Source organism: Excalfactoria chinensis, chromosome 7 (assembly GCF_039878825.1).
Source record: "Excalfactoria chinensis isolate bCotChi1 chromosome 7, bCotChi1.hap2, whole genome shotgun sequence".
In the NCBI taxonomy this organism is placed as follows: domain Eukaryota; kingdom Metazoa; phylum Chordata; class Aves; order Galliformes; family Phasianidae; genus Excalfactoria; species Excalfactoria chinensis.
This window is the reverse complement of record NC_092831.1, coordinates 374236-395621: the sequence shown is the minus strand read 5'-3', so window position 1 is coordinate 395621 and position 21386 is coordinate 374236. Positions and strand designations below refer to the sequence as shown.

General features: G+C 55.2%; 3 protein-coding genes across 7 annotated transcripts in view; 1 reads left to right on the top strand and 2 right to left on the bottom strand.

Moving 5' to 3' along the window:
- The window catches only part of ACVR1 (activin A receptor type 1), a 42648-nt gene extending 34110 nt beyond the window's left edge, over positions 1-8538 (bottom strand). The window contains exon 1 of the mRNA XM_072341126.1: positions 8384-8538. Coding sequence (XP_072197227.1) covers positions 8384-8391 — 8 coding nt within the window. The 5' untranslated portion in view covers positions 8392-8538. The remainder of the gene's footprint in view (positions 1-8383) is intronic.
- A 605-nt stretch (positions 8539-9143) lies between these two features.
- On the top strand, positions 9144-14868 carry UPP2 (uridine phosphorylase 2). 4 transcript variants are annotated; one of them, XM_072341128.1, is made up of 7 exons: positions 9144-9337; positions 9669-9786; positions 10262-10420; positions 11302-11416; positions 11866-12075; positions 13477-13623; positions 13997-14868. In XM_072341128.1, exons 1-7 carry the CDS (start codon positions 9312-9314, stop codon positions 14164-14166), a joined length of 945 nt encoding a protein of 314 aa, XP_072197229.1. In that variant the 5' UTR covers positions 9144-9311; the 3' UTR covers positions 14167-14868. The 4 variants fall into 4 exon arrangements, with proteins under 4 accessions (XP_072197229.1, XP_072197231.1, XP_072197230.1 ...); XM_072341130.1 differs by lacking the exon at positions 10262-10420; XM_072341129.1 differs by lacking the exon at positions 13477-13623.
- Positions 14869-17771: 2903 nt separating this feature from the next.
- Positions 17772-21386, bottom strand: part of CCDC148 (coiled-coil domain containing 148) — a 44854-nt gene continuing 41239 nt past the window's right edge. For both annotated transcript variants that reach the window (XM_072341123.1, XM_072341124.1), the window contains 3 exons: positions 20034-20151; positions 18830-18970; positions 17772-18028 (listed from right to left, as the gene is read on the bottom strand). In XM_072341123.1, coding sequence (XP_072197224.1) covers positions 17882-18028; positions 18830-18970; positions 20034-20151 — 406 coding nt within the window. In that variant the 3' untranslated portion in view covers positions 17772-17881. The remainder of the gene's footprint in view (positions 18029-18829; positions 18971-20033; positions 20152-21386) is intronic.

Here is a 21386-nt window from a genome sequence, read left to right as displayed (position 1 = left end):
CTTGAACTACAAAACCCCAATGCTCTAACTCAGACACATTCAGAAGCAGCGAGTTCAGCTCCTCCCACCCCTAGGCAAGGCAGGCTTTGCTCATTGCTTTGGCTGGTTACCTCAAGGCACACTCTGGCCCAAAGCAGTGCACTTGCTCCTCTTTCCAGGTTTCCCCACCACAGCCAAGACCACAGACATGCCACCTTCTACTTCTCCCACTGTTTGAAGAGGAACCTGCTGATTTCTTCAGCCAGGTCTCTGAAGGGCCATCAAGTTCCATGAGACTTGGCAGAAGGACATGCACTGGGAGCACAGCAGTCTTGCAGGAGCTGCAAGTAAAAGGCTTGCCTGCACAAGAGAAGCTCCAGGGATGGATCTTGCCATTTCTGAGCTGGGCACATGCAAGGACTCCTGCAGCAGAGCAAGGGCAAAGGACAGGCTTGGTGCAGGGCAACAGCAGTCTCTGAACTGCATCTGCTTCCCTCAGAACACAAACACATCCTCAACTTCCCCCTTTTCATCTCAATCCACCACTGTGGGAGGGCAGTAGCTCTGTTAACTCAGCCTGCAGAGCAACTTCCAGTTCTTCCTCTTCTTCTGTTTGCTCTGTTTCACTCCTGGTATATACAGGGCCCTGTACCTAGCACATAACTAAAATTAGATAAGTAACATTTCATGGCCTTCAGCACTCCCATCTACACAGCAGGCTCTTTCTTAAAGAACATCCGCACTGGCAGCTCAACCAGCAGCACTACCAGCAGACTGCTCCAGGAACACAACCTGACCAGGAATAAAGGCAGATTTACTTCATACAGGCCTTTTGTGAAGGGAGACCTACAACAGCCCTGCAGATTCAAGCACTGGTTTGAACTGAGCCCTGGGGGATGCCGCTCATGACCGGCAGCCAACTGGATTCCACTCCATTGACCACAACTCTCTGGGCCCGGCCATCCAACCAGTGCTTCACCCAGCAGACCGTACAGCTGTCCAGACCACAGGCAGCCAGCTTCTTCATGAGAATGTTATGGGGGACAGTGACAAAGGCCTTACTGAAGTCCAGGTAGACCACATCGACAGCCTTACCCTCATCCACCAAGCAGATCACCCTGTCATAGAATGAAATCAGGTTTGTTATGCTGACTAGGCCTGATCCACTGGCTGACCTTTAATTGATCCATGATGGTTCCTGAGATTATTCGTTCCATAACAAATACAGCATTTCTTTTGAGTAAAGGCACTTTGATGGTGCATGGGATTCAAATATCGCTATTTAAGATTGGTCATATTGATACACTCGTTCCTTAAAACATTGCAGGTGCAAGGAACACAAGTCGGGGAAGGAAATAAACAGCTTTGGACCTTAGAACAGCTTTCGCAGAGCAGTTATGCACAGGTTTGCTTTAGAGAAAAGGATGCGAGTGCGACGTGTGTACAATGTCCCCACCAAGACAAAACCAGCCTCCTGTTCGGGCAAGCTGGAACACGCTATTCCTTTAGCTTACTCTCTACCAGAGGCTGATGCAAACGTGTGGTACACAAACACAAGCAGATGTGCCTACATGGCATTCCCGGCACATCTGAATTGACAACCAACTGATTGGAGGTTAAAAGAGATAGCAAAAGCAGAGGCAAGGTGGTGTGGAAGAGATGTTAAGCTGTGTCCTGACAGCAGGAGCCCATGGGAGGGACACGAGAACAGAGCGAGCACGGTGCCCTGCCAGCACCAGGACTGTGTGCTGTACCGCCTGTTTCTTGGTGAACCTGAGAGGAGCTTCTTCTAGTCCTGGTGGTTCGACACAACCTGCGTGTTTCTTCCTGGATAGAGAGGGGCTCCAGTTATGTACGGGCACGGGAGGACAGCCAACACTGCCATGATTTAGCCTTCATGGCAGCCACAAAGCTCTCAGCCCTGTGCACAGCTAGCTGGCCTGCACACAGGGCACCCTGCCGGCAGAGGGACAGAGAACTTCACATCAAAGGAAGGCCCTGTACAGGTCTTCAGAGTAAGCAGGCCTTGCCCAGCGATAAGCAGAGATGGGCCCTCCAGCACATTTACACCTAGTTACCCAGGAGACACAGGGTGACAATAGCCCTGCCAGGGCACTGTGACACTGACACTGGCCTTTCACCGGCACACACACACACACACACACACACACACACACAGAGCAGAAGGCAATGAACCCACAGTGGTGCCCAGTCACTGCGAGCAGACGCAGCATCCGGCTGTAATCACTTCCACCAAACACAGGATCCCTGCATCCCTGCCGTAGGAGAACCCAACAGAACAAGCGTCCGTATTGTTCTCACAGGACAACAGTATCTCTAAAACACTTCTATCGTTTAATTTGAGACAGTGTTTACAATTCAAATGTAAAATACCTTGTTTAAAAACAAACAAACAAAAAACAAAAAAACATGCACGGCTCACCTGAATCCCCCCTTCAAGCAGAGCAGCCTGCCCTGATCTGAGCCCTGCTGCAGGGCAGGACAGCCAGTAAAGTTGTGCACCCCAAGAGCAAAGAGTGGGGAGCTGCCCACACATCACCCACCGGCTGCACAGCCACATGGAGCCCAGCACAGCCCTGTGTCACACACAGCCCAGCACAGCCCTGTGTCACACACAGAGCCCAGCACAGCCCTGTGTCACACGCAGCCCAGCACCACGAGGAGCAGCGTTTCAGGTGAACAACAAAGCAGTGCAATGCTGAATGAAGTCTAGAAGAGTTTCAATGTGATTTTTGCCAGTAATAAACAACCTGCAAGATACCAACTATCTTTTCTTTAGCATAACACATTACAATTAATTTACCCTCCCCTAAACCAAACCACTATCTTTTCATTTCATTTTCTCTTTTAAGATTCAGCCTTGAAACGACTTAATTGTTCCAGTCCACCCACACAAACACAAGAGACAACTCCATTGCAGTGCAGAGCCCTAAATAGCACAGCCTGGTTCAGACTGACTAATGCAAACACACATCTTGTTTAACACTCCGTTTGTTCCCAGGGAGATGCAGACCTCCTCTCTGCTCCCACCCGAACCCGCAGCCACTGCAGGCAGCCACCCAACCCCAGCGTGGGCAGCACAGAACTGAGACACAAATCGATCCCTGTTGGAACGAGACCAGCAAAGGCAGGCTGAACTTCAACAAAATTAACACCCTTACCCAGCTCATTACATGGCACAGAAGCACTGGAATAGAAGAGCAGCACGTGGAGAGCGATGAGCAAGGCTGCTCGCTTCCTTGGCACCTACTCCCAGCTGAAGGCTCGTGCAGCCACGGTGTGGAGCACAGGGCGGCTCAGGCTGCACCCCCGGGCCATTAGCAGCCCAGGCTCAGGGGCCTGCTGAGGCACAGTCATGAAAGCAGCCATCAGCAGCTTGCAGGACTTCAAAAGGAAGCCACTTCTAGCCTCCCAGCTATCCACCCAGCCAAAGGGATCCGGGGAAGGGCTGCCAACCTACTTCTGCAGTTACAGGATACATGCCAGACAAGCAGCAGACCTGCAATTAGAAGAGGTGTTTGTTGGACTCTGCTCTGCAGCTCATTAGCAGAGATGTTAAGGTCTGCAGCTCCTTGTTCTAAGAAATGTCTGGCCTCCGCTGAGCACAGCTGGGCACAGCCGCCCTGTGCGACGGCACGAGCTCCTCCTGCTCACCTCTACTCAGCTGAGGTGGTCCCATGGCTCAGCATAGCAGAAAGGGGTGTTCCAGGCATGGAGAGCACAGCCCAGAGCTGTGCATTACCTCTGTGTCTGCCAAAAAGCCAACTAGCAGCAGCTGGTGCTCTCCTCTGCTCGGCCCATCTTGTTTCAAGGTAGAGCTCACTCCCACTCAGCCAGGGCAAAGAGTCCCATCACCAAACTAGAGATCTTCCTTTCAAACAGACCTGAGATAACTGGCAACAAGCTCCAGGTGTGACCACACGTGTCTTTTCAGGAGCACCACGGGTGACTGAACAGCAACAGACACTCTTGGGAGTATCTGAAGAGGAGGATGTGCTCATCCACATAAACCACTTTGTACCAGTAACCTTCAGCCACCTATTCAGCTCAACGGGAGAAAAGAGAACAGGAGGCACCTCCAACCCACACCAACCTGCTGGCTGCAAAAGGGCCCCTGAGCACAGGCAGAGGGAGAAGCAATGAGGACACAGCGTGGGAAGGTCACCAGCCCTGCTGTGCCCCACGCTTCCAGCAGAGGCAGACTGCCCGGCCTGACGCTGCATCCGGACCTCTGCACCCCAAGGGCTGCCCGCAGACCCAGGAACAGACCTAGTGCCTCTCCTAAAATAAACCAGAGATCCACTCTCAGGTCCCCTCAGCCGTCACTCTGCACCTCACCCCTCACAGCTGGATGTACCTTCCAGCCCTGCTGACAGCAGGCGCCATTCCCCAGCTTGCACACGGCGTGCAGCCGTGCCCTCACCTTCTCGCCATCACAGAGCTCCGCAGGATCCGCTCAGCCCCTCTCCCCAGCAGTTCAGCCACACTGCACCTGCAGCAGCAACCAAAACCTCACAGAGCAAAGCTGGGCAGCCCCACATCAACCAGCCACCCTAATTGCTTAGAGAGCTACGCTGCCTTCGGACCACGAGGGATGTTAGCGGGGGTTGGAGAGGTGCTGCAGCGCGTGCAGCACAGTGCTCTGCAGGCACAAAGAACACGTTCCCATCAGAACCGGGCAGCTCCTTGCCCCAACACGGCCCGCTCTCCCTGCGGGGCCCAGAGCCGTGCCTGCGGCTGGGACGAGCCCGGCACCAAAGGAAAGCACAGATCAAAGGAGCCCTGTTTGAAGGCGGGATCGTGTAATAACCGGCTGAGATGGTGATGCAGCACCTGATGTTGACTATTCACCAGCCGATGAATCACAGGGTCGGTCAGCACCTGAACTGCTAATAAAGAACACCGCCGGCTTTCTGAAATGCTTCTGCACTGCCAGCAATGCCAGCGCAGCCCTGACCATCCGTCCAGAAAAGCGAGCGCCCCACAGAACTAACAGAAAAGCAGCGGAGATGAACCCAGCCTTCCTAACCACAGCCAGCGCTCCTCTGTCAGCCAGGCAGCCTGCAGAGCAGCAAGGCCCACTGACAGCCACACGGGGGGCAGCTGCAGCACCCAGCTGTGCGCAGTGTAGGGATGGACCTCCAGGAAGGGACTGCCAGCTGAAGTCATGCCATGGCACAGCCACAGCCCGGCCCATCGGGAGCCTCGGATATGGCCACGCTCCTCCACACCTACTGCTCCTACACACCTACTGCTCCTACACACCTACTGCTCCAGAACTGGGCTGTAACTGCAAAAGCAGCCAAGAAAGAGGCAGAATTTCCCGAAAGCATTTCCATGAAATTCTGTACATTTCACAGTCAGCAGCGGTTTCTAAGTTGATGATCTCAAAAACCCTTTCAAACTACCACAAAGTTAGGTTCCCAACACCAAGAAACAATATCATCCCTTACTTCACAGACATGCTTTTCAGTTCAGAGACACACGGAGGGTGTGTTCAGCAGGCACATCCATAGCCCACGTCAGGGCACACTGTGACCAACACGCTCTTCAGTTCTTTCACCCTTGGTTCCTCTCAGGTCTGACCAGCCATCCCCAGACATGCTGGCACAGCCCTGTGAGGGCCAGCCCACTCTGAGATCAACTACACCTGGCACACCGCGGCTCTCCTGGTGCTGTATATTGCTGCACAGATGAGCAGGCTGAGAATTTAACCTGTTTATACGCAGGAGAGACTAAAAGATACAAGGGCAGATACTGAGATCCTCATTTGAGAGCCCAATACCTAAGAACGGGAACAAATTCAAGTACTGTTTCTTCCCCTTGGGCAGAAGCGAAGGGGTTAAAAGGGGGCCTGGCTATTTACAGCAGCCGTTCCTAAATCCTATTTTAACATCAGACTTCATTATATTTAAGCATTGCTTCAGAGTACCAGCTGGCAAATAAAATAAACCCACCACCACGCTGGTGTTGTTTTGCCGCCTGCGTTCGCCTCCTACCTCCAAGGAGATTCTTCACTACCGATCAGAAGCCCCCTGCTCGTCCTTCCCAAGTATGTGGCTTCGGAGAGCAAAGCAAGGCCAGAGCAGGGCAGTGGGAGCATCAAACCAATTCTATCGCTCTTGCAGACCTACCCGCATTCCTCCCAAATAAGCTCTGTGATGTGTTTCAGCCCTGCCAAAAAGGACCTGGTTAGGGTTAGGGTAGGGCTGGGGTTACTGGGTACTGGTGGGTGTGAAGCTGGATGCGAGCCTGCACTGTGCTTTCCTGACGCAGAAAGCCAACAAGATCCTGGGCTGCGTCAAAAGCAGCGTGGCCAGCAGGTCAGGGAGGGGACCCTGCATGACGCTGTGTACTGTGAGGCCTCACCTGGAGCACTGCATCCAGATGTGGAGTCCTCGGTACAGGAGCGACACGGACCTGTTGGTGTCCAGAGCTGGGCCACAGAAATCCCTATGAGGACAGGCTGAGAGCTGGGGCTGTTCAGCATTGGAAGGCTCTGAGGTGAGCTTAGAGCAGCCCTTCAGTATCTAAAGGGGCTGTAAGAAGGAAGGGGACAGACTGTTCAGCAGGGTCTGCTGTGACAGGACAAGGGGAAATGGTTTCAAACTAAAGGAGATTGGGATTGGATCTAAAGAAGACCTTCTTTACATTAAGTGCACTGAGGCACTGGCACAGATTGCCTGGAGAGGTGGGGGGTGCCCCATCCCTGCAGACATTCAGAGTCAGGCTGGACCTGAAGGACCTTAATAACTGGTGGTAGAGGTCAGCTTTAACACATCGCCTCAGCAGAAAAAAATGCAGCCAACTTAATGCACGTTAATATAGAAGAGTGTAAACAACCACGGCAATATCAAATATCCAGCTGCTACGGCATAAGGAGAACTCCGGTGTCCCAAAGCGTGTTAAACAGCTCCAAAAGATAACGTGACCAAAGCTGTTGTGCGAGTTCAGTCTGAGGAGGGTGAGGCTGCACTCCTGCAGGCACCACTGCTTCCCTCACTAAGCTTTTCACGCTAACCAGCACAGCTCCAGCACTCACTGTGGGCTACAAGCAGGAGGTAACGGCCCCAGCAGCTGCACACCAAAACGCTTCCTGCCCCCCGACACATGCACAAAGTAAACCACAAGAAACCCGGTTTCCAAGAGTTTCTGCTGCACAGAACCCAGGCAGAGGCTGTGAGCGGTGCCTCCAAAGCACCAGCAGCAGGTCGGCAGGATTCCCCTTTCTCAGCCGTAACTTCAACACACACTGTAAGAACTAGAACAAGAAATCCATGAAACAGCTTTCCTCCCTCCGGCTGCTTCATGTAACTATCAGCCTCGCCTTCCACGCTGCTGGCCTCACTGCAGCTCAGGATGTAAGAGCTGACGGTTTAAAAGCCGAGACGGAGGATGATCTGAGTCAGAGCAACAGGCACCGAACTCGTCCTGAGATGGGACAGCAGCACTCAGCACAGAGCAGGCCTGGCCTGCTGCCGGGGGGCTCCTGGGCCACTGCAAGCATGGCAGAGGGAGATGGTCAGATGGTCACGTCCAGGGCACCTCCTGCAGCCCCCAGCCCCAACAGGCCTTCTGCAAATCGGTACGGCCAAAGGAGCCGGTGGCTGAGAGACATCCCCATCCCCATCCTCATCCTCGCCCTCGGCTCTCGGCCATTCCAGCCTCAATGCAGCCCAGTACTGGTCCCGCAGCGTTAGAGCTCGGAGCGCACAAGTGGGAGGCCGCTGGTAAAGCACCTGCCGTGCTGCGGATCGCCGCGGTTTCTCTGGCGATGATGCAGCGGGGCGGCACGGCGGCACCGACAGTAAAGAGGGAGATTCCAGCCGCTCGGAGCCCCGTCAGCGCCCACAGCACAGCCGGCGGGTTGCGGCCGAGCTCAGCGCAGTGCGACGCGGCCGGTTCCGCAGCACGGCATCCCGCCGGCGGCAGCTTCCCTACGGCCGAGAGGGGCCCCGGAGCGGCCCGGCCCGTCGCACAGCGGCACCGCAGCGCGCGGCCCGTCCGCCACGTCCGCACCCACCAACGGACACGGAAGGCGCGCGGCCGCCCTCGGAGCCGCGAGAAGGAGAACGAGCCGAGCGCAGCGCCGCCTTTGTCTGCGGCGGGGCCGGGCCGGGCAGCGCGGCCAGACGCGGCGGAGCGTCCCCGGGGCGCCAAACAGCGACCGGCACGGAGCCGCGATCACGGAGCCGCATCCCGCAGCACCGCCCGGCCCCGGCAGCGCCCCGCAGCCCGCAGTCCACAACCCACAACCCGCTCCGATCTCCGGCCCGGCCTTCGCGCCGCCCCCCCGCGGCTCTGGGGCCGCCTCCCGGACAGGCCGCGGGCCCCGCCGCTCCCCCCGCGGCCGAGGAGGCCCCGCCGCTCCCCGCCGTCTCACCTCCTCATCGCTACGGCGGACTCGCCATGGGCGGCGGCGGCGCGGCGGGCACAACACGGACACGGGTACGGGCACAGACACGGTCACGGCGCTGACCCGGCGCGCGGCCCCCCCGCATGCCCCGCGGCGGCGCGCAGCTGACAATGGGCCGCCGGCGGCGGGCGGGGCGGGGCGGGGCGGAGGGCGGCGCCCGCCCGCCGTGGCGACCAATGGGCGCCGGGCTCGGCGCGTCACTTCCTGCCGCCGACGCGACGCCGCCGACGCCCGGCCCCAGCGCGCCCCCTAACGGCGGCACGGCGCCTACCCGCCGCTCCCGGCATCCCAAGCGGCGCGACGGCAGCGGCGGTGTGCGGCGTGCGCGTCCCCGTGCGCGTCCCCGTGCGCGCCGGTTCCGCCTGTCCGCCGCTGTAACGGCCGGTCCCGGAGCCGCTCGGCGGGGAAGCGGCGCGTCCCTCTGGGGCTCCCGGTGCGCCTCCCGCCCCGCGCTGCCCGTTCTGCTTCCGGGGGCTTTCCAGCCCCGAGCGGCGCAGCGCCCCGTTAATCTCGGCCCCGTTAAGCTCGGCCCCGTTATGTCCGGCCCCGTTAATCTCGGCCCCGCCAGCTCCACGCACGTTCCCGTGTCGGCGCGCGGATCCCGCCCGTCCCGCCCCGCACATGTTCCGGCCACGCGGTGCCGCCCGACGCCGCTCGGACACGCGGCCGCACACCCCGCCCGGCGCCCAATCGCGGCGCCCAGCGGCTCCCGCGGCCAACGGGCGGCGGCGGCACGGCCCAGTGCGGGGCGGGGCGGCCGCGGGCGTTGAGCAACGAGCCGGGCGGGGCGGAGCGGATTTAAGCCGCGCGGAGCCCCCCCAGCTCCTCCCGGCCCGGCAGCCCCGGACGGAGCCGCTGCGGGGAATCGGTGCGGGCCGCCCCCGGCGGAGCCGCCATGACCGGAACGGCGCGTTTCTCGGGGTGAGTCGGGCGGCTCTGACCGCACGGAGCGGCCCGGGGCTCGTTTGAGCTCCACGTCCCGCCCCGCGCCGTCATCTCGTTCCGTGCACCGATTAACGCGCGGTGTCGCGCAGGGCGGGACGAACCTCCCGGCGCCGCGCAGCCCCGGTTCTCGGTTACCGTTATTGCCGCTGGGCGGCTGTCCGGGACCGGTGTGCGATTGTCGTTACAAGAGCTGCTCTGTAACACGGCGCGGGGCCGGACGGGCGCTTCTGGCTGAGCCCCGTCCGAGGAGGAGCCGCCGCCCCGCCGCCCCGCGCCGCTCAGCCGCCCCCATCCCGCCTCCCCGCAGCGGTGGGTTCGTCCACGTCAAAAACCCGCACCTGGAGGCGATGGATGAGGACGTGCTGTATCACCTGGACCTGGGGACGAAGACGCACGACCTGCCGGCCATGTTTGGGGACATAAAGGTAACCGGGGCCGGGCTGCGGTGCTGCCGTCCCGTACCGTGGTCTCCCGGCCCCGTGTGCTCCTGCCCGACAGCAGCTGCTCCGCAGCCGAGGGTCGGTCCGCTCCGGCATTTGGGAAGCGCAGCTTTAGCACCAGCGCAGAGAAGCCGTGTCCCTTTTCTCCCTGCCTCTGCGTCCTCAGCAGCGCTCTCTAATTGCACTTGGTGCTGCCGATAGAATAACAAACTGACATCTGGCTTGGCTCTGCCGTTAGGCGTAGCGGCAGCTCACGTTTTGCTGAACGCGCGGCAGTTATTGCAGGTTTCCTTGCCCTGGAAGCGCTGTTGCTCCAGCCCGGGGCCGCCCGGCTCTGTGTGCAGCGCTGCGGTGCCCGGCGCCGCTCCGAGGCGGCAGCATCCCGCTGCGGCCCCCGCTGGAGGTTGGCTGGCGGTGGGCGCTGTATCCGACGCTGCCAACAAATCCGTTTTGCACCCAGTTCGTCTGCGTCGGCGGCAGCCCGAACAGGATGCGGGCGTTTGCCCAGTTCATGCACAAGGAGCTGGGGCTGGAGGGCGACGCGGAGGACCTGGCCGACATCTGCGCGGGGACGGACCGCTACGCCATGTACCGCGTGGGACCGCTGCTGTCCGTCAGCGTAAGTGCAGCGCTCGGTGCGCGGCTCCAACCCGCCCTCTGCGCTCAGCTTCCCGCAGAAGAACTCAGGTCGGAGAAGACCTCCAAGATGAAGCCCGCCCAGCAGCCCGTCCCCGCCATTCATTGCAGCACGCGCTCTCAGCTCAGCTGTGTTTGCTATTTGGAAAACCTGGTACTGAGCGTGCGTGGATCTCCTGCTGAGATGGCAGTGTGACAGTGTGACAGTGTGACAGTGTGACGGTCCCGCTGGAAAGACACGTCCCAGCCGGCACAGACTGTGCGGTGTGGCTGCAGGTGTTCCCTGAGCTGCACTGCCAGATCCTCCCCACTTACCGGCTGCTCCCCAGGACAGTGCTGGCTGCAGGGCTGGGCTGCAGGGGGCCCGGGCCCGGGACTGGGCTGCTCTCATGGCAGGGATCCCATCTGATTCCTCTGACGGAGCCGAGTCCAACCTGGCCCAGGGAGTCAATCCGAGATCCTGGGGAATAGCCCTGCAGGTGCTCCTCATCCCCCACTGCGTGCTGCCTGGGCCAAAAGAAAAGAAGTGGGGGCCTTTATCACAGGAAAGAACACCGTACTCCTGAGCATCTTGTACTTTCAAAGGCCAAGCCGAGAGCAGGCTGGTGCCTACAACGGTGTAAAGAACTGAGACGGGAGGTGTAGGAGAAGGACAAGGGTCACCATGGAGGGCACCCAAGCAGTGGTGTTGGGGTCACAGCACTGAAGGCAGGAGGGGCTGGGAGTTCCACCTGGGTGGGCTGCAGGAACAGGTCTCTCCCTGACAACATTTACCAGCCTCCGCAGTGGGAAGAGGGTGTGATGCTGAGCTCCCTGCAGTCACCCATCCGGCACCTACAGAGCAGCTCTTGCTTCTCTCAACAGCACGGAATGGGCATCCCTTCTGTGTCCATCATGCTGCACGAGCTGATCAAACTGCTGCACCACGCCAAATGCCGAGACGTCACCATTATACGCATTGGTACTTCTGGAGGCTTAGGTGCGCTCCCCAGGCTTTCCTCCCAGCCAAAAGGCTATTAACAACTTTTTCCCCGCAATTACTCATGTCACTGTGAGCTCCTGCATTTTGGCAGGTTCCCACGTATCAAATAGTGTGATACTTTTTTCTGGGTTGAAACCAGCACAATCCAGGTGACCGGCTTAGCAGAGCACGTTTTTGTTACGCCTGCTGGGGCAGCGCTGCTGCTCACACCTGCACGGCCTGCTGCCAGGGCATGGCTCTGCATGCATCAGCAATTAAAGTGCTGTCACTCAGCACGCTCCCGGTCATTCATCATGTGCTGATCCTGTGCCCTTTACTTGCACATCTGTGCCACCACATACATTTCAGTTATTCCCTCCCATCTGCTTTGCTCACTAGAAACCCACAGCACAGATACCTGCAGCTATTTGTGGCGCTGAAGCTCAGGCTCAGCCTCTGCTTTGCAGGGGTGCAGGCTGGCTCCGTGGTGATCACAGACAGGGCGGTGGACGCCTGCTTCCAGCCGCGCTTCGAGCAGGTGGTGCTGGGCGACGTGGTGGTGCGGGGCACTGACCTGGATGGGGGCCTTGTGGAGGAGCTGCTGGCCTGCAGCGAGGCCATTCCTGACTTCCCCACGCTCGTCGGGCACACCATGTGCACCTACGACTTCTATGAAGGTAAGGCGTGCTTTGGCTGTCCTTCCCCACACCGTGCTTTTCTGTGGGCAGAGCAGAACTATCTGTGCAGCCAGTCCTACGGGCTGCAGCTGTCCCACCGGTGTGTCAGGGTCCGTTCAGAGCAGTCTGTGCCATCAGAACATGCAGTACCAACCCCAGCTCTTAGCCAGGCCAGCAGCTCTTCTGCTGGTTGAACATGTGTGCACCTGTCACCTCGTTACACTCATCCCCTGTCACCTCATTACACTCATCCCCTGTCACCCAGTTACACTCATCCCCTGTTACCCACACAGCCGGTGCTGCTGTTGGTGGTGGTGGAGCAGAAGGGATTGCTGCCCAGCAGCTGCTGCCTGGCCCAGCTGTGGCATGGCAGTGTGGGCGGTTGGGGACCCCCAGCAGAGGGGCTCGATGGCCTCAGGCTGCAGAGAAGCAGCCCTGGTCCACAGCCCATCCCTGCAGATGGGTCGTGCTCTGCTGCTCGGGACAGGACTGTTAGGTTCATGTTAGCCAAACAGCAGAGGGATGTCAGGAAGCGTGTGAGGTTTGGGCAGACAAGCTTCAGTCACTCTGGAGCTGTTTCCTTTTCAATACGAAGTGCTGATTACAGAGTAGATGAAGTGTAATAAATGAAGGATTAATCGACTGAGAACTATCTACAAACCTCTGCTTGTGAACGCAACCATCTGTGTGTTCCTCAAGGCCACATTTCATTTAAATAGAAATTCATTAGGAGGATTAACAGTAGGAAAGCAATGAGATGCCCAGGTTGGCACGGCCGCAGGTTCTGCTCACCCAGAGGAGGCTGCACGCTGCAGGAGGTTGCACAAGGTGCAGGGCTGGCTGCAGGGCAGATGTGGGGAGAGGAGGCGCAGAGGCACCACGTGCAGGGGATCCTGGGGGACCCCTAAGGCTGATGGAAGCCCACAGGGAGCGGTGCCTGCACAGCTGGGAATGCTGCGTGCAAACAGCTCCTGCTGCCAGAGTCAGTCCCTACAAGAACTAAGCCGAAGTTAAGGGGGTTTCCTCCCCTTATTTTCTGCACAGCTTGCTGTGCCTCTCCCACAGTAACTTGGTGCTGTTTGGATTCAACCTGGTGCGCCTCCACCTAGTGTACATCACAGGCCTTGGAGGGGCTGTGACCATCTGCCCCAGCAGTGCCAGGTGCCTCCTGCTCAGCAGGCAGGTCTTCCTTTCTACAGCCTAAACCTACACTGATACTTTTCTCCTACACACAGACATCATATGCTGGCCTTAAGAGCTCAGGTTCACTGGGGCACGAGGGAGGTAACTGCACAAGAGAACTCGGTCAGCTCCAGCCAGAACACCGGCACTGCAGACAGCCTGGGTCACCACACCTGCTGCCTGCGAGAGCAAGCAGTGACGGTTCTGTTTCCTTTCAAGGTCAGGGGAGGTTAGATGGAGCTCTGTGCTCCTTTTCCAATGAGAGAAAGCTGGAGTACTTGAAGCGAGCTCATGATGCTGGCGTGAGAAATATTGAAATGGAGTCGACGGCGTTTGCTGCGCTGTGTGGGCTGTGCGGGCTGAGAGGTGAGTGCTGCCCCGGGTGCCCCGGCTCCTCCTGCGGGGTGGGGGCTTTGGCGTGTTACAGGAGCCGGTGTGAGGACCAAAACCACATTTCTGTTAGAAAAAGCACATTGAAACAAGTGTCACGGCTCGATAACAAATCAGGTTTGTTTCAAAAGGCCTGAGTACTTGCTGGGTAGAGCAGGAAATAAGGCCTCACCACTCTCGTGGCCTGGGTGCACCTCAGCTGCAGCGATGCAGCCAGGTCCCATCTCACCAGCCTCGTGCCGGCCACACGCCTTCTGATGCCGCAACTCAGGCAGCCCCCAGCGGTTCCCGGCACAGCCCAGCCGGGGTTCAGCCTCCCCTGCAACGCAGCGCTTGGTCCTTCTTGCAGCTGCTGTGGTCTGCGTAACGCTGCTGGACCGGCTGGAGGGGGATCAGATCCGCGCGTCCCACGAGGTGCTGCAGGAATACCAGCAGCGGCCGCAGCGCCTGGTGGCAGCCTTCATCCGGAGACGGCTGGGGCTGCGCGCTGCGGCAGGGAACACGACTTCCAGCCACTGAGGGCTCTGCCATCCCCTGTGCCACCACGGGACCGACCCACAGCACCGGCAAGTGGAGCTGGAAAGCAGGAAAGACTGACTGGGGGGGAGGGGGAGGGGCTGTGGAGGCACTGCTGCATGAACACAGGGAGCTGAAACTCCAAACACTGCAGTGCTGGCGTGGTGGGTCTCAAACAGCTGGAATTCCATCAGTGCTGCCCAGGAAATAAGAGCGTGCCCCACTGGCTCCTGCCCTGAGAATGGAAGGACTGTCCTGCAGGGTGCCCTTGCCCCTCGTCAGGGAACACATTGCTCATTGCTCCTGGCGCTGTGCTGATAGCTGAGCAAATAGCACCTGCAGCTCATCTGCTCCGAGTGCCGCTGCTCCCCGCTGTGCTCTGAAGGGCTCCTGGACTCGTGTGGCACGATGAGCTCCGTGGGACCACAGCCCGGCCCAGGCACTCAGTGGGCAGGGAGCGACTGCCACCAACAGCTGGGGATGCAGGCGGGCTGTGAGCGCTGCCCCGGGCTGTAAGAAGGCCGAGCTGCTCGTGGGTGGGGTGGGGGGCACACGGGTTACGCACAATCCCAGCCAATTTACCATTGAAGCTGCTTCCAGGTTTGAAGGCTCACTTACAAGGTTGCTTGCAAGTGAATTTTGGCATTTTTAGAAGAGCGACTTACAGGATTCACGAATTCAGATAAATAAAAGTGCTACATTTCAAAAAACACTTGACGTGGTATCTCCAGTATTTCTACAAGCCCAGAACATCTCCATCTAAGGACACTTAGCAGCATTCTCCAAGGGGCCATCTGCGTGGCACTGGGTTTCACCCCACAACCCGGTTCAGTGGCACCTGGGTCCCTCCCGCTGCACGGACCCCCCTGATGTCCCACTTGGGCCCCTCTCGCCCTGGTCCCCCCATCGCCTCACCCTCACCCCGTGCCGCAGGGCTCCCTGCAGCGTCACGGCGCCCCGCCTGCCATCCTGCCGGCTCAGCACTGGGGGCGCACAAACTCCTCTTGTTACAGAGGAGGAGCCTGCTTCGGAGTTTGCCTTCCTGGACTTCAGATTTTGGGCTGAGGTGATGGCTGAGGAAGAGCAGGATTCAAGGTAGTGTCCTTCAGTCACCCATCACCGCAGCCCACAGTTCAAGCTGAGCTCTGCAAAGTCCAATGTCCACTTCAAGAATCTTACGTACTAACATAAATAAGGTGCCCTAACTCTCAATGAAATCTACTCCAGAAAAAGCAATACGATGCCTTCACATTTTGCCCAGTTTGGTAGGGCTTTGCTTTGCTGCTGCTGACCCAGCGATAGCCCTGATCGTCTGCTCGGTAGGACACGGCCTCTTCTTTATTCTCTACAACATGGTGCAGTTAAGACTCTTCAATCATCCCGCCTTTAACTTAATGATTACACTGGGAAATGTTTACTCTGTTGCACATTCTGACACCCTCCCAGGGTTTCAGACCAGTCGGTTAATGGCTCACAGGGCTCAGCACCTCCGTCTCTGGGAGCTCCTTTCAGAATGCAAACCATCCAGCACAGCCACCCGCTCCCCAGGGATCAGAGCCGGCACTGCAGCTACTCACATTTCTCTCCTATAAATACATACCCAAAGGCACACATAATGTGCACACAAGCTGCCACAAGAATTGCGTTTCTGCAGCAGTTGGTACCGCACCGACTCACCCCGCAGCTGGGGCTTACTTGACTTGCAGGCACCAGTTAACATTTGAGCCACTTTGACGACCAGAACTGACAGCTGAGCGGTACATCTGAAGGAGTGCCTTCGTTTCATAAAGCTGTTCTCAGGCTTCAGAACGTCCAGCAGCTGAAGGTGAGTGAAAGGTCTCAGTGATGAAACTGATGGTGGGAAACGGGAAAGAAGTAGGTGGGCACTCGACCACCCCAGATACCACTGAGCCAAAGGGGCATTTCCGTATATTAGTGAGTCCTTGGCAAAGAATGCATATGTATGGCAGTGTGCTGCATATGGATGCCTTAACCGTTCCAGTGTAGAACCTGAACCAAAGGGCACACCTGCTTGTCACCTCGCCTGGTGCACAACGGGAGGAACAAAGGAACGCCTCTTTGTAACACCACACCGCAGTCAGGAAGTTCTTCCCAGGTTTCAGATGACACACTGAGCCCATCCTCCGAGAAGCAGCAGATGCGACCACATCCACAACGCTGCCTCTGCATCAGAGCCCCTGTTTGCAAAACCGATCGTCTGCTCCGTGTAAACGCTGTTTCTCTACAAGCATTTTGCTAGTTGTAGAACAGGATGAGATGATCTCAATTTTACACAATTGTGCACCCCTGAGATCATCTTCCGGATCTGCCTTTAAAGGCAAGAAGAAAAAAAAAAACACAAAACAAACAAACAAAAAACCCCACTCCCTAAAGTTTGAGACCTTCTGGTTTTTGGAAGCCACTGGGAGAATTCAGCCCTGGAGCCAACCTGGTCTCCAGAAGAGAAGCAAAGCAGCGCTGGCTTCCTCTGCTGGAGTATCCAACGAGCTGGCCAAGCATGTGTTAAAATGTCCTGTCCTGAGCTGAGGTTGCACTGCTACGTGTTGTCAACTCTACCTCCACTGTAAGGTGTGAGAAATGTAACCTCACCTGACCGGCTGCCAGACACTCGGCATGGAGCTGCTGAACCTGCAGCAGGAGAGGAAGCACTGCATGATGGGCTGTGCAGATGGGCTGTGCAGGTGGGCTCTGCAGATGGGCTGTGCTGGCTGGGCCACCAGCATCCAACATCCTCACCTGCAGCTCCTTCTTTGGGCAGCAAGGAATCACTGCTTTGAAGATGCGTGTCCCATTAACACCTGTAAGGCACCACAATATTATGCTAAGTAAGTTCCTATAGTTAACTAGATATGCAAATGTAGATGTGCAGATCTTTCTGACGCTTACTGTCCTTAGGAATTCTGGGTGAAGCTCCTAGCTGTAACTCGTTTCCATACAGAATATATTCTACAGCCATCTTATGTGAGGCATGAAAATGCAATCGGTTACAAAACAAAATGACATCAATCTACCTTTCATTTAAGAGAATCGTACGCAGTGGTGTCTGCTCCAAAATAAAGATCCCAGATTTAAATGGTGTTTTTAAAGTATAATTCATCCTGAGAGACTGTCAGTGCAGAATGGCTTGCATGACTGGTTTCCAGTAAACACCACACAGCAAATCAGTTTCTAAATGTGGACGAAGGTGAAGTTCCTTCTTACAGTAATCAAGGAATAACTGGAAGATCTTATAATTAAAAGAACCAAATTCTCAGTCAACCTGGCATGAAAGTTATGCGGGATGTCTCCACGTACCACAACATAATCTCAGCCACTGTGAAGCCTTTGGGTTCTACTCTGCCAATTGAACTCCAGAATTCTGACCTTTGCAATGCATCAAATTGATCAGCAGTGTTTGCAGATGTCTTTCCCATCTCCGGCTCATCTTCTGCTGGGAAGAAACACGGGGAATCCTGCAGCATGGGGAGTTCTAGAGCAGCCCACCCCACCAAACCTCCTCAAAGCCTCCACCCAGGCACCAGGTGGGTGCCAAACGTTGTTCCAAACACTACAGGAAAGGCGCATCCTTTTCTTAAATGATTGCACACCGTGACAACAGGGCAGTTCCAAGACACGGCAACGGGAAATTTATTGCAAGTTCCACTGTTATGGCCCAGACTGCAGCCCTGGAGCTTCTCTGCTCGATACACAACGTGCTCTACATTTTAAACACCGTAGATTCCATATCTCTTCTTGGAAGCTTCGGTGGAGGAATTTTTGGTAAAACCTCTTTTGCATAAAGTGTTTTATGAAGGCCAGCTTCCCGAAGGGCTGCCTCGACACGAAGCCTGGGGTCAGAAATGATCTGTCAAAATAAACCACAGCAACAATGAAACAAAACGATGAAACTCACTTATACTGTGAGTAAAGTGTAAAGATACACCTGACGGCCATTTGTGAATGTATGTGCAAATACATACATTATACGTTCTATATGGATGGAGCAAAAGGGTTCAAAAGGTGATTAAAAATGTTTTGGTCACAAAACAGCCTTTGGAAGCGAAGAAGCTCAATGGCGAATAGCTCACTACATGTATTTTGATATCGCCCTTTTAAATACTGATGATCACAATCTGTGTTGACAAAGATCTCTGGTTTTCAGTCCTCAGCAGATTTCTAAGGGCGGATGAGAAGCTGAGCGACTTGAACTCAGCTTGCTCAGGAAAAGGCTTCTGACTTCTCTGATGTTTTCCATCAATGCAATCCTGCTTCCAGGACACAACTTCTAATTCTTCCTGGCCTTTTTGTTTTGTTTTGTTTTTCTATGGGATCTGAGCACTTCAAATGCATTTATGATGTTTCCCATCGCACTGCTTACTGACTGCAGGTCCTGCTTGCTCCCCATGGTGGGAGATGTGGCTCAGGGACAGCACTGCAGCCCCTGGGGCACTGTGTCTGTGTGCACACTGCTGTGTGCTGTAGCACTGCAGACTCCTGGGCACAGAGCTGGCTCCACCCATTGCTCCTAAGGTTTCTAGTTTCACATCCATTATACTCCATGTGCTGCCATTAACATTACTATCTCAGCTACGCAATCATCATCATGTATTGCTCTCACAGTATGATTGCATACAATAAACCACGCAGTACAGTGACAGACTATTACCTGCTCTTCACTGTATGTTTGCAACTGAAACAGTGGCTTTTGAAGAACAAACTCTTCTGTGGTCCCAATGCCCATCCGAGCTTTAGACGCTGCAGTATCAGCCACCATTCTTGCTGGGTCTGTTTTTGCTACAATGGAAACCTAAGGTACACGATACGAAAACAACCATTACAGTCTGTGTAGTCCAATGGTGGTATCAGTAACATGTGTCCCTTGAAAACACGATCACTGACATGGTTTAGAACCTGAAGCCAATCTGCATCCATATATAAGTACTGTAGAGCCAGAAAGTTGAGCCTAGAGTCCGTGCATCCCCCCAGGGCACCCCATGAGTGCACCCAGAGCCCTGAGCACACACGCTGCCCCTCTGCAGACCCCTCCCCAGCACAGCTCAAGGCTCTCGGAATGATCCCAGCAGCACCGCCAGGCCCTGCCAGCAACCGCCAAGTGTTGTAACACAGAACAGAAGGAAAGATGCAGGATGTGAATGCAGGAAAACTATCTCAGACTGAACAGGGAAACCTGATTTAGACAGTTTAATTGCCTAGACTTCATATAGCACCGTGCATGCCTGGTAAGCACAGGGCTGCCACAGCCTGGAGAACTGCCTGCTACACAGGCAGGCTGCACACAGGGCAACCTGCACACTGTGAATGCCAATGCCAGTACTTACTAAATGGAATAAAAGCGAAAGATGAATGTCATTTCTATAAAGAGAGAGCTCATGTTGCTACCTCACAATGCTGCAGGGAAATAAGCTTATGTTGAGCTCCAGGCAACCAGAGGACAGCCCCTCCTGAGGAGATGCACCGCTGCTCCCTGTCATAAGGACAGTGCGTGGCCCTGGTTGCAAAGGAGACCTCAGGGGTGGTACAGCAGAAGTGCCAGCATCCACAGCTCTAGCACAGATCAACACGGGCTCTGATGTTCACAGCCCATAACCAGAAGCAGTCAGCAGGCTCAGGTTAGCCGCGTCCATATTTCTGGACATCATAGGCTGCTTGAACTTCTTAATATTCTTATTGGTTACAAAGCACATAAGGTTTATAGCATGACAGAATTAACACTAATGTCAAACCTAAAGTGCATTTTGGCTTCTTCATTTATTTGCTTGTGGTGTAACATTTTGTTTTAACTTCCACGTAATATGTCAGTTTCTGTCTCTATTGCATCTGAAAATACCACACATAAGAAATAGAAGCACCTTTTGTCGGAGTGCTTCCAGGCATTTCTCTTTCTCTTCTGCTGCACGTGCTTCTCGAAGGGCCTCTTCCTTTCTCTCCAGGATCCGCTTTTCTAGCAGCGCTTCTCTAAACTTCACCCTGTAGAACAGCACACACACAAACAGCAAAACCGGTCAAGTTCCACTTTAAAGTTGTTACTTTCCAATTGAAAACTTGCCTGATGCTCTCATCAAAATTCCTGACAAATGCAAAGAGTTCCTTTCCCTTTACATATTTCTTATAAGTTGGTTAGCCTTCCAGACTTCATTTCTACAGCCCTAGCTCCTCTCTAGCAAGCTTTAAGCTTTATAGCACCATTACTCACTTTTTTCCATTTTCTTTGCCAAGAAGAAATGTTCTCTGACATCTGTGTATGGCAGCACAACTGTTCCCTATAACCCTTTCCATTTAAAGAAGCAGATCCCTTCCAAGAAGCGAGAAAACTCATGAATTAAAAACCTTCTCCGAAGGAACAAATGGAGCTCAGCACAAATAATCCTGAGACTTCACCTACAGCGCTACCTTCACTGGCCAGCAGCCCTGGCTATCCAGCACCTCACGCTTACCTGGCGAGACCAGAACGCAGCAGTGAGTCTGGGGTACATGTATATATTTAATCATTATTTTATAAGCCCAATCGCTCCGTTTAAAATTAAAAATAGAAACAATTCAGGCTAAGGGCAGAACATTCCTTGGTATCTTACTGCATCCATTAGAAACGCTCTGAGTTTGCCCAGGCTGTCTCTCCTACTTGGAGCAGTCAGCCTGCTCACACACACCAAACCTTCTCCTTTCCCAGGAAAGCCTGAGGAACATCAGATCAGAATTGCTGCGCTACTCTGATCCATCTTTTACAATCAGCTCTGCAGAGGCTTAAAAACACGTTGTGCTCCAGAACAGGCTAAGCATGTGAGGATACAATTAGTTCCTATAGGACTGCAGTTCTTCACTGTGAAACCATTACACCAGCATACCTGCCTTCAGTACAACACGAGCCTGATGCCATGCTTGTAGCACTACAGCTCCTAGTAACAGAAACGCCCCTCTGCCCTTCTTTGATTATTTTTTGTGAAGGCTTTGAAGATGAAAAGCACAGAGAATTATTAATCTCCACAAAGCGCAAGCAGTTTTCTTTAAACTGTTTTATTTTGTACAGTACGCCAATCCAGGGAAACACAATGCTAAGCACTTGCTGTTCGATTCATAATAGCCCGAAGGTATGATTGTTTCCTCCCTGCATTCCTCAGTGAACTGTGCCATTTCCTTATGTTTTATCCTGCAGTGTTTATTACCATAAGAATGTTCCCCAACTGCATGGCACGCTGCAGTATACA

Coding starts and splice junctions, on each gene's coding strand:
- UPP2 (XM_072341128.1), top strand. CDS start 9,312: ATGACCGGAACGGCGCGTTTCTCGGG. Junction 10,421..11,301: donor GACCGCTGCTGTCCGTCAGC/GTAAGTGCAGCG, acceptor TTCTCTCAACAG/CACGGAATGGGCATCCCTTC. Junction 12,076..13,476: donor CACCTACGACTTCTATGAAG/GTAAGGCGTGCT, acceptor TTTCCTTTCAAG/GTCAGGGGAGGTTAGATGGA.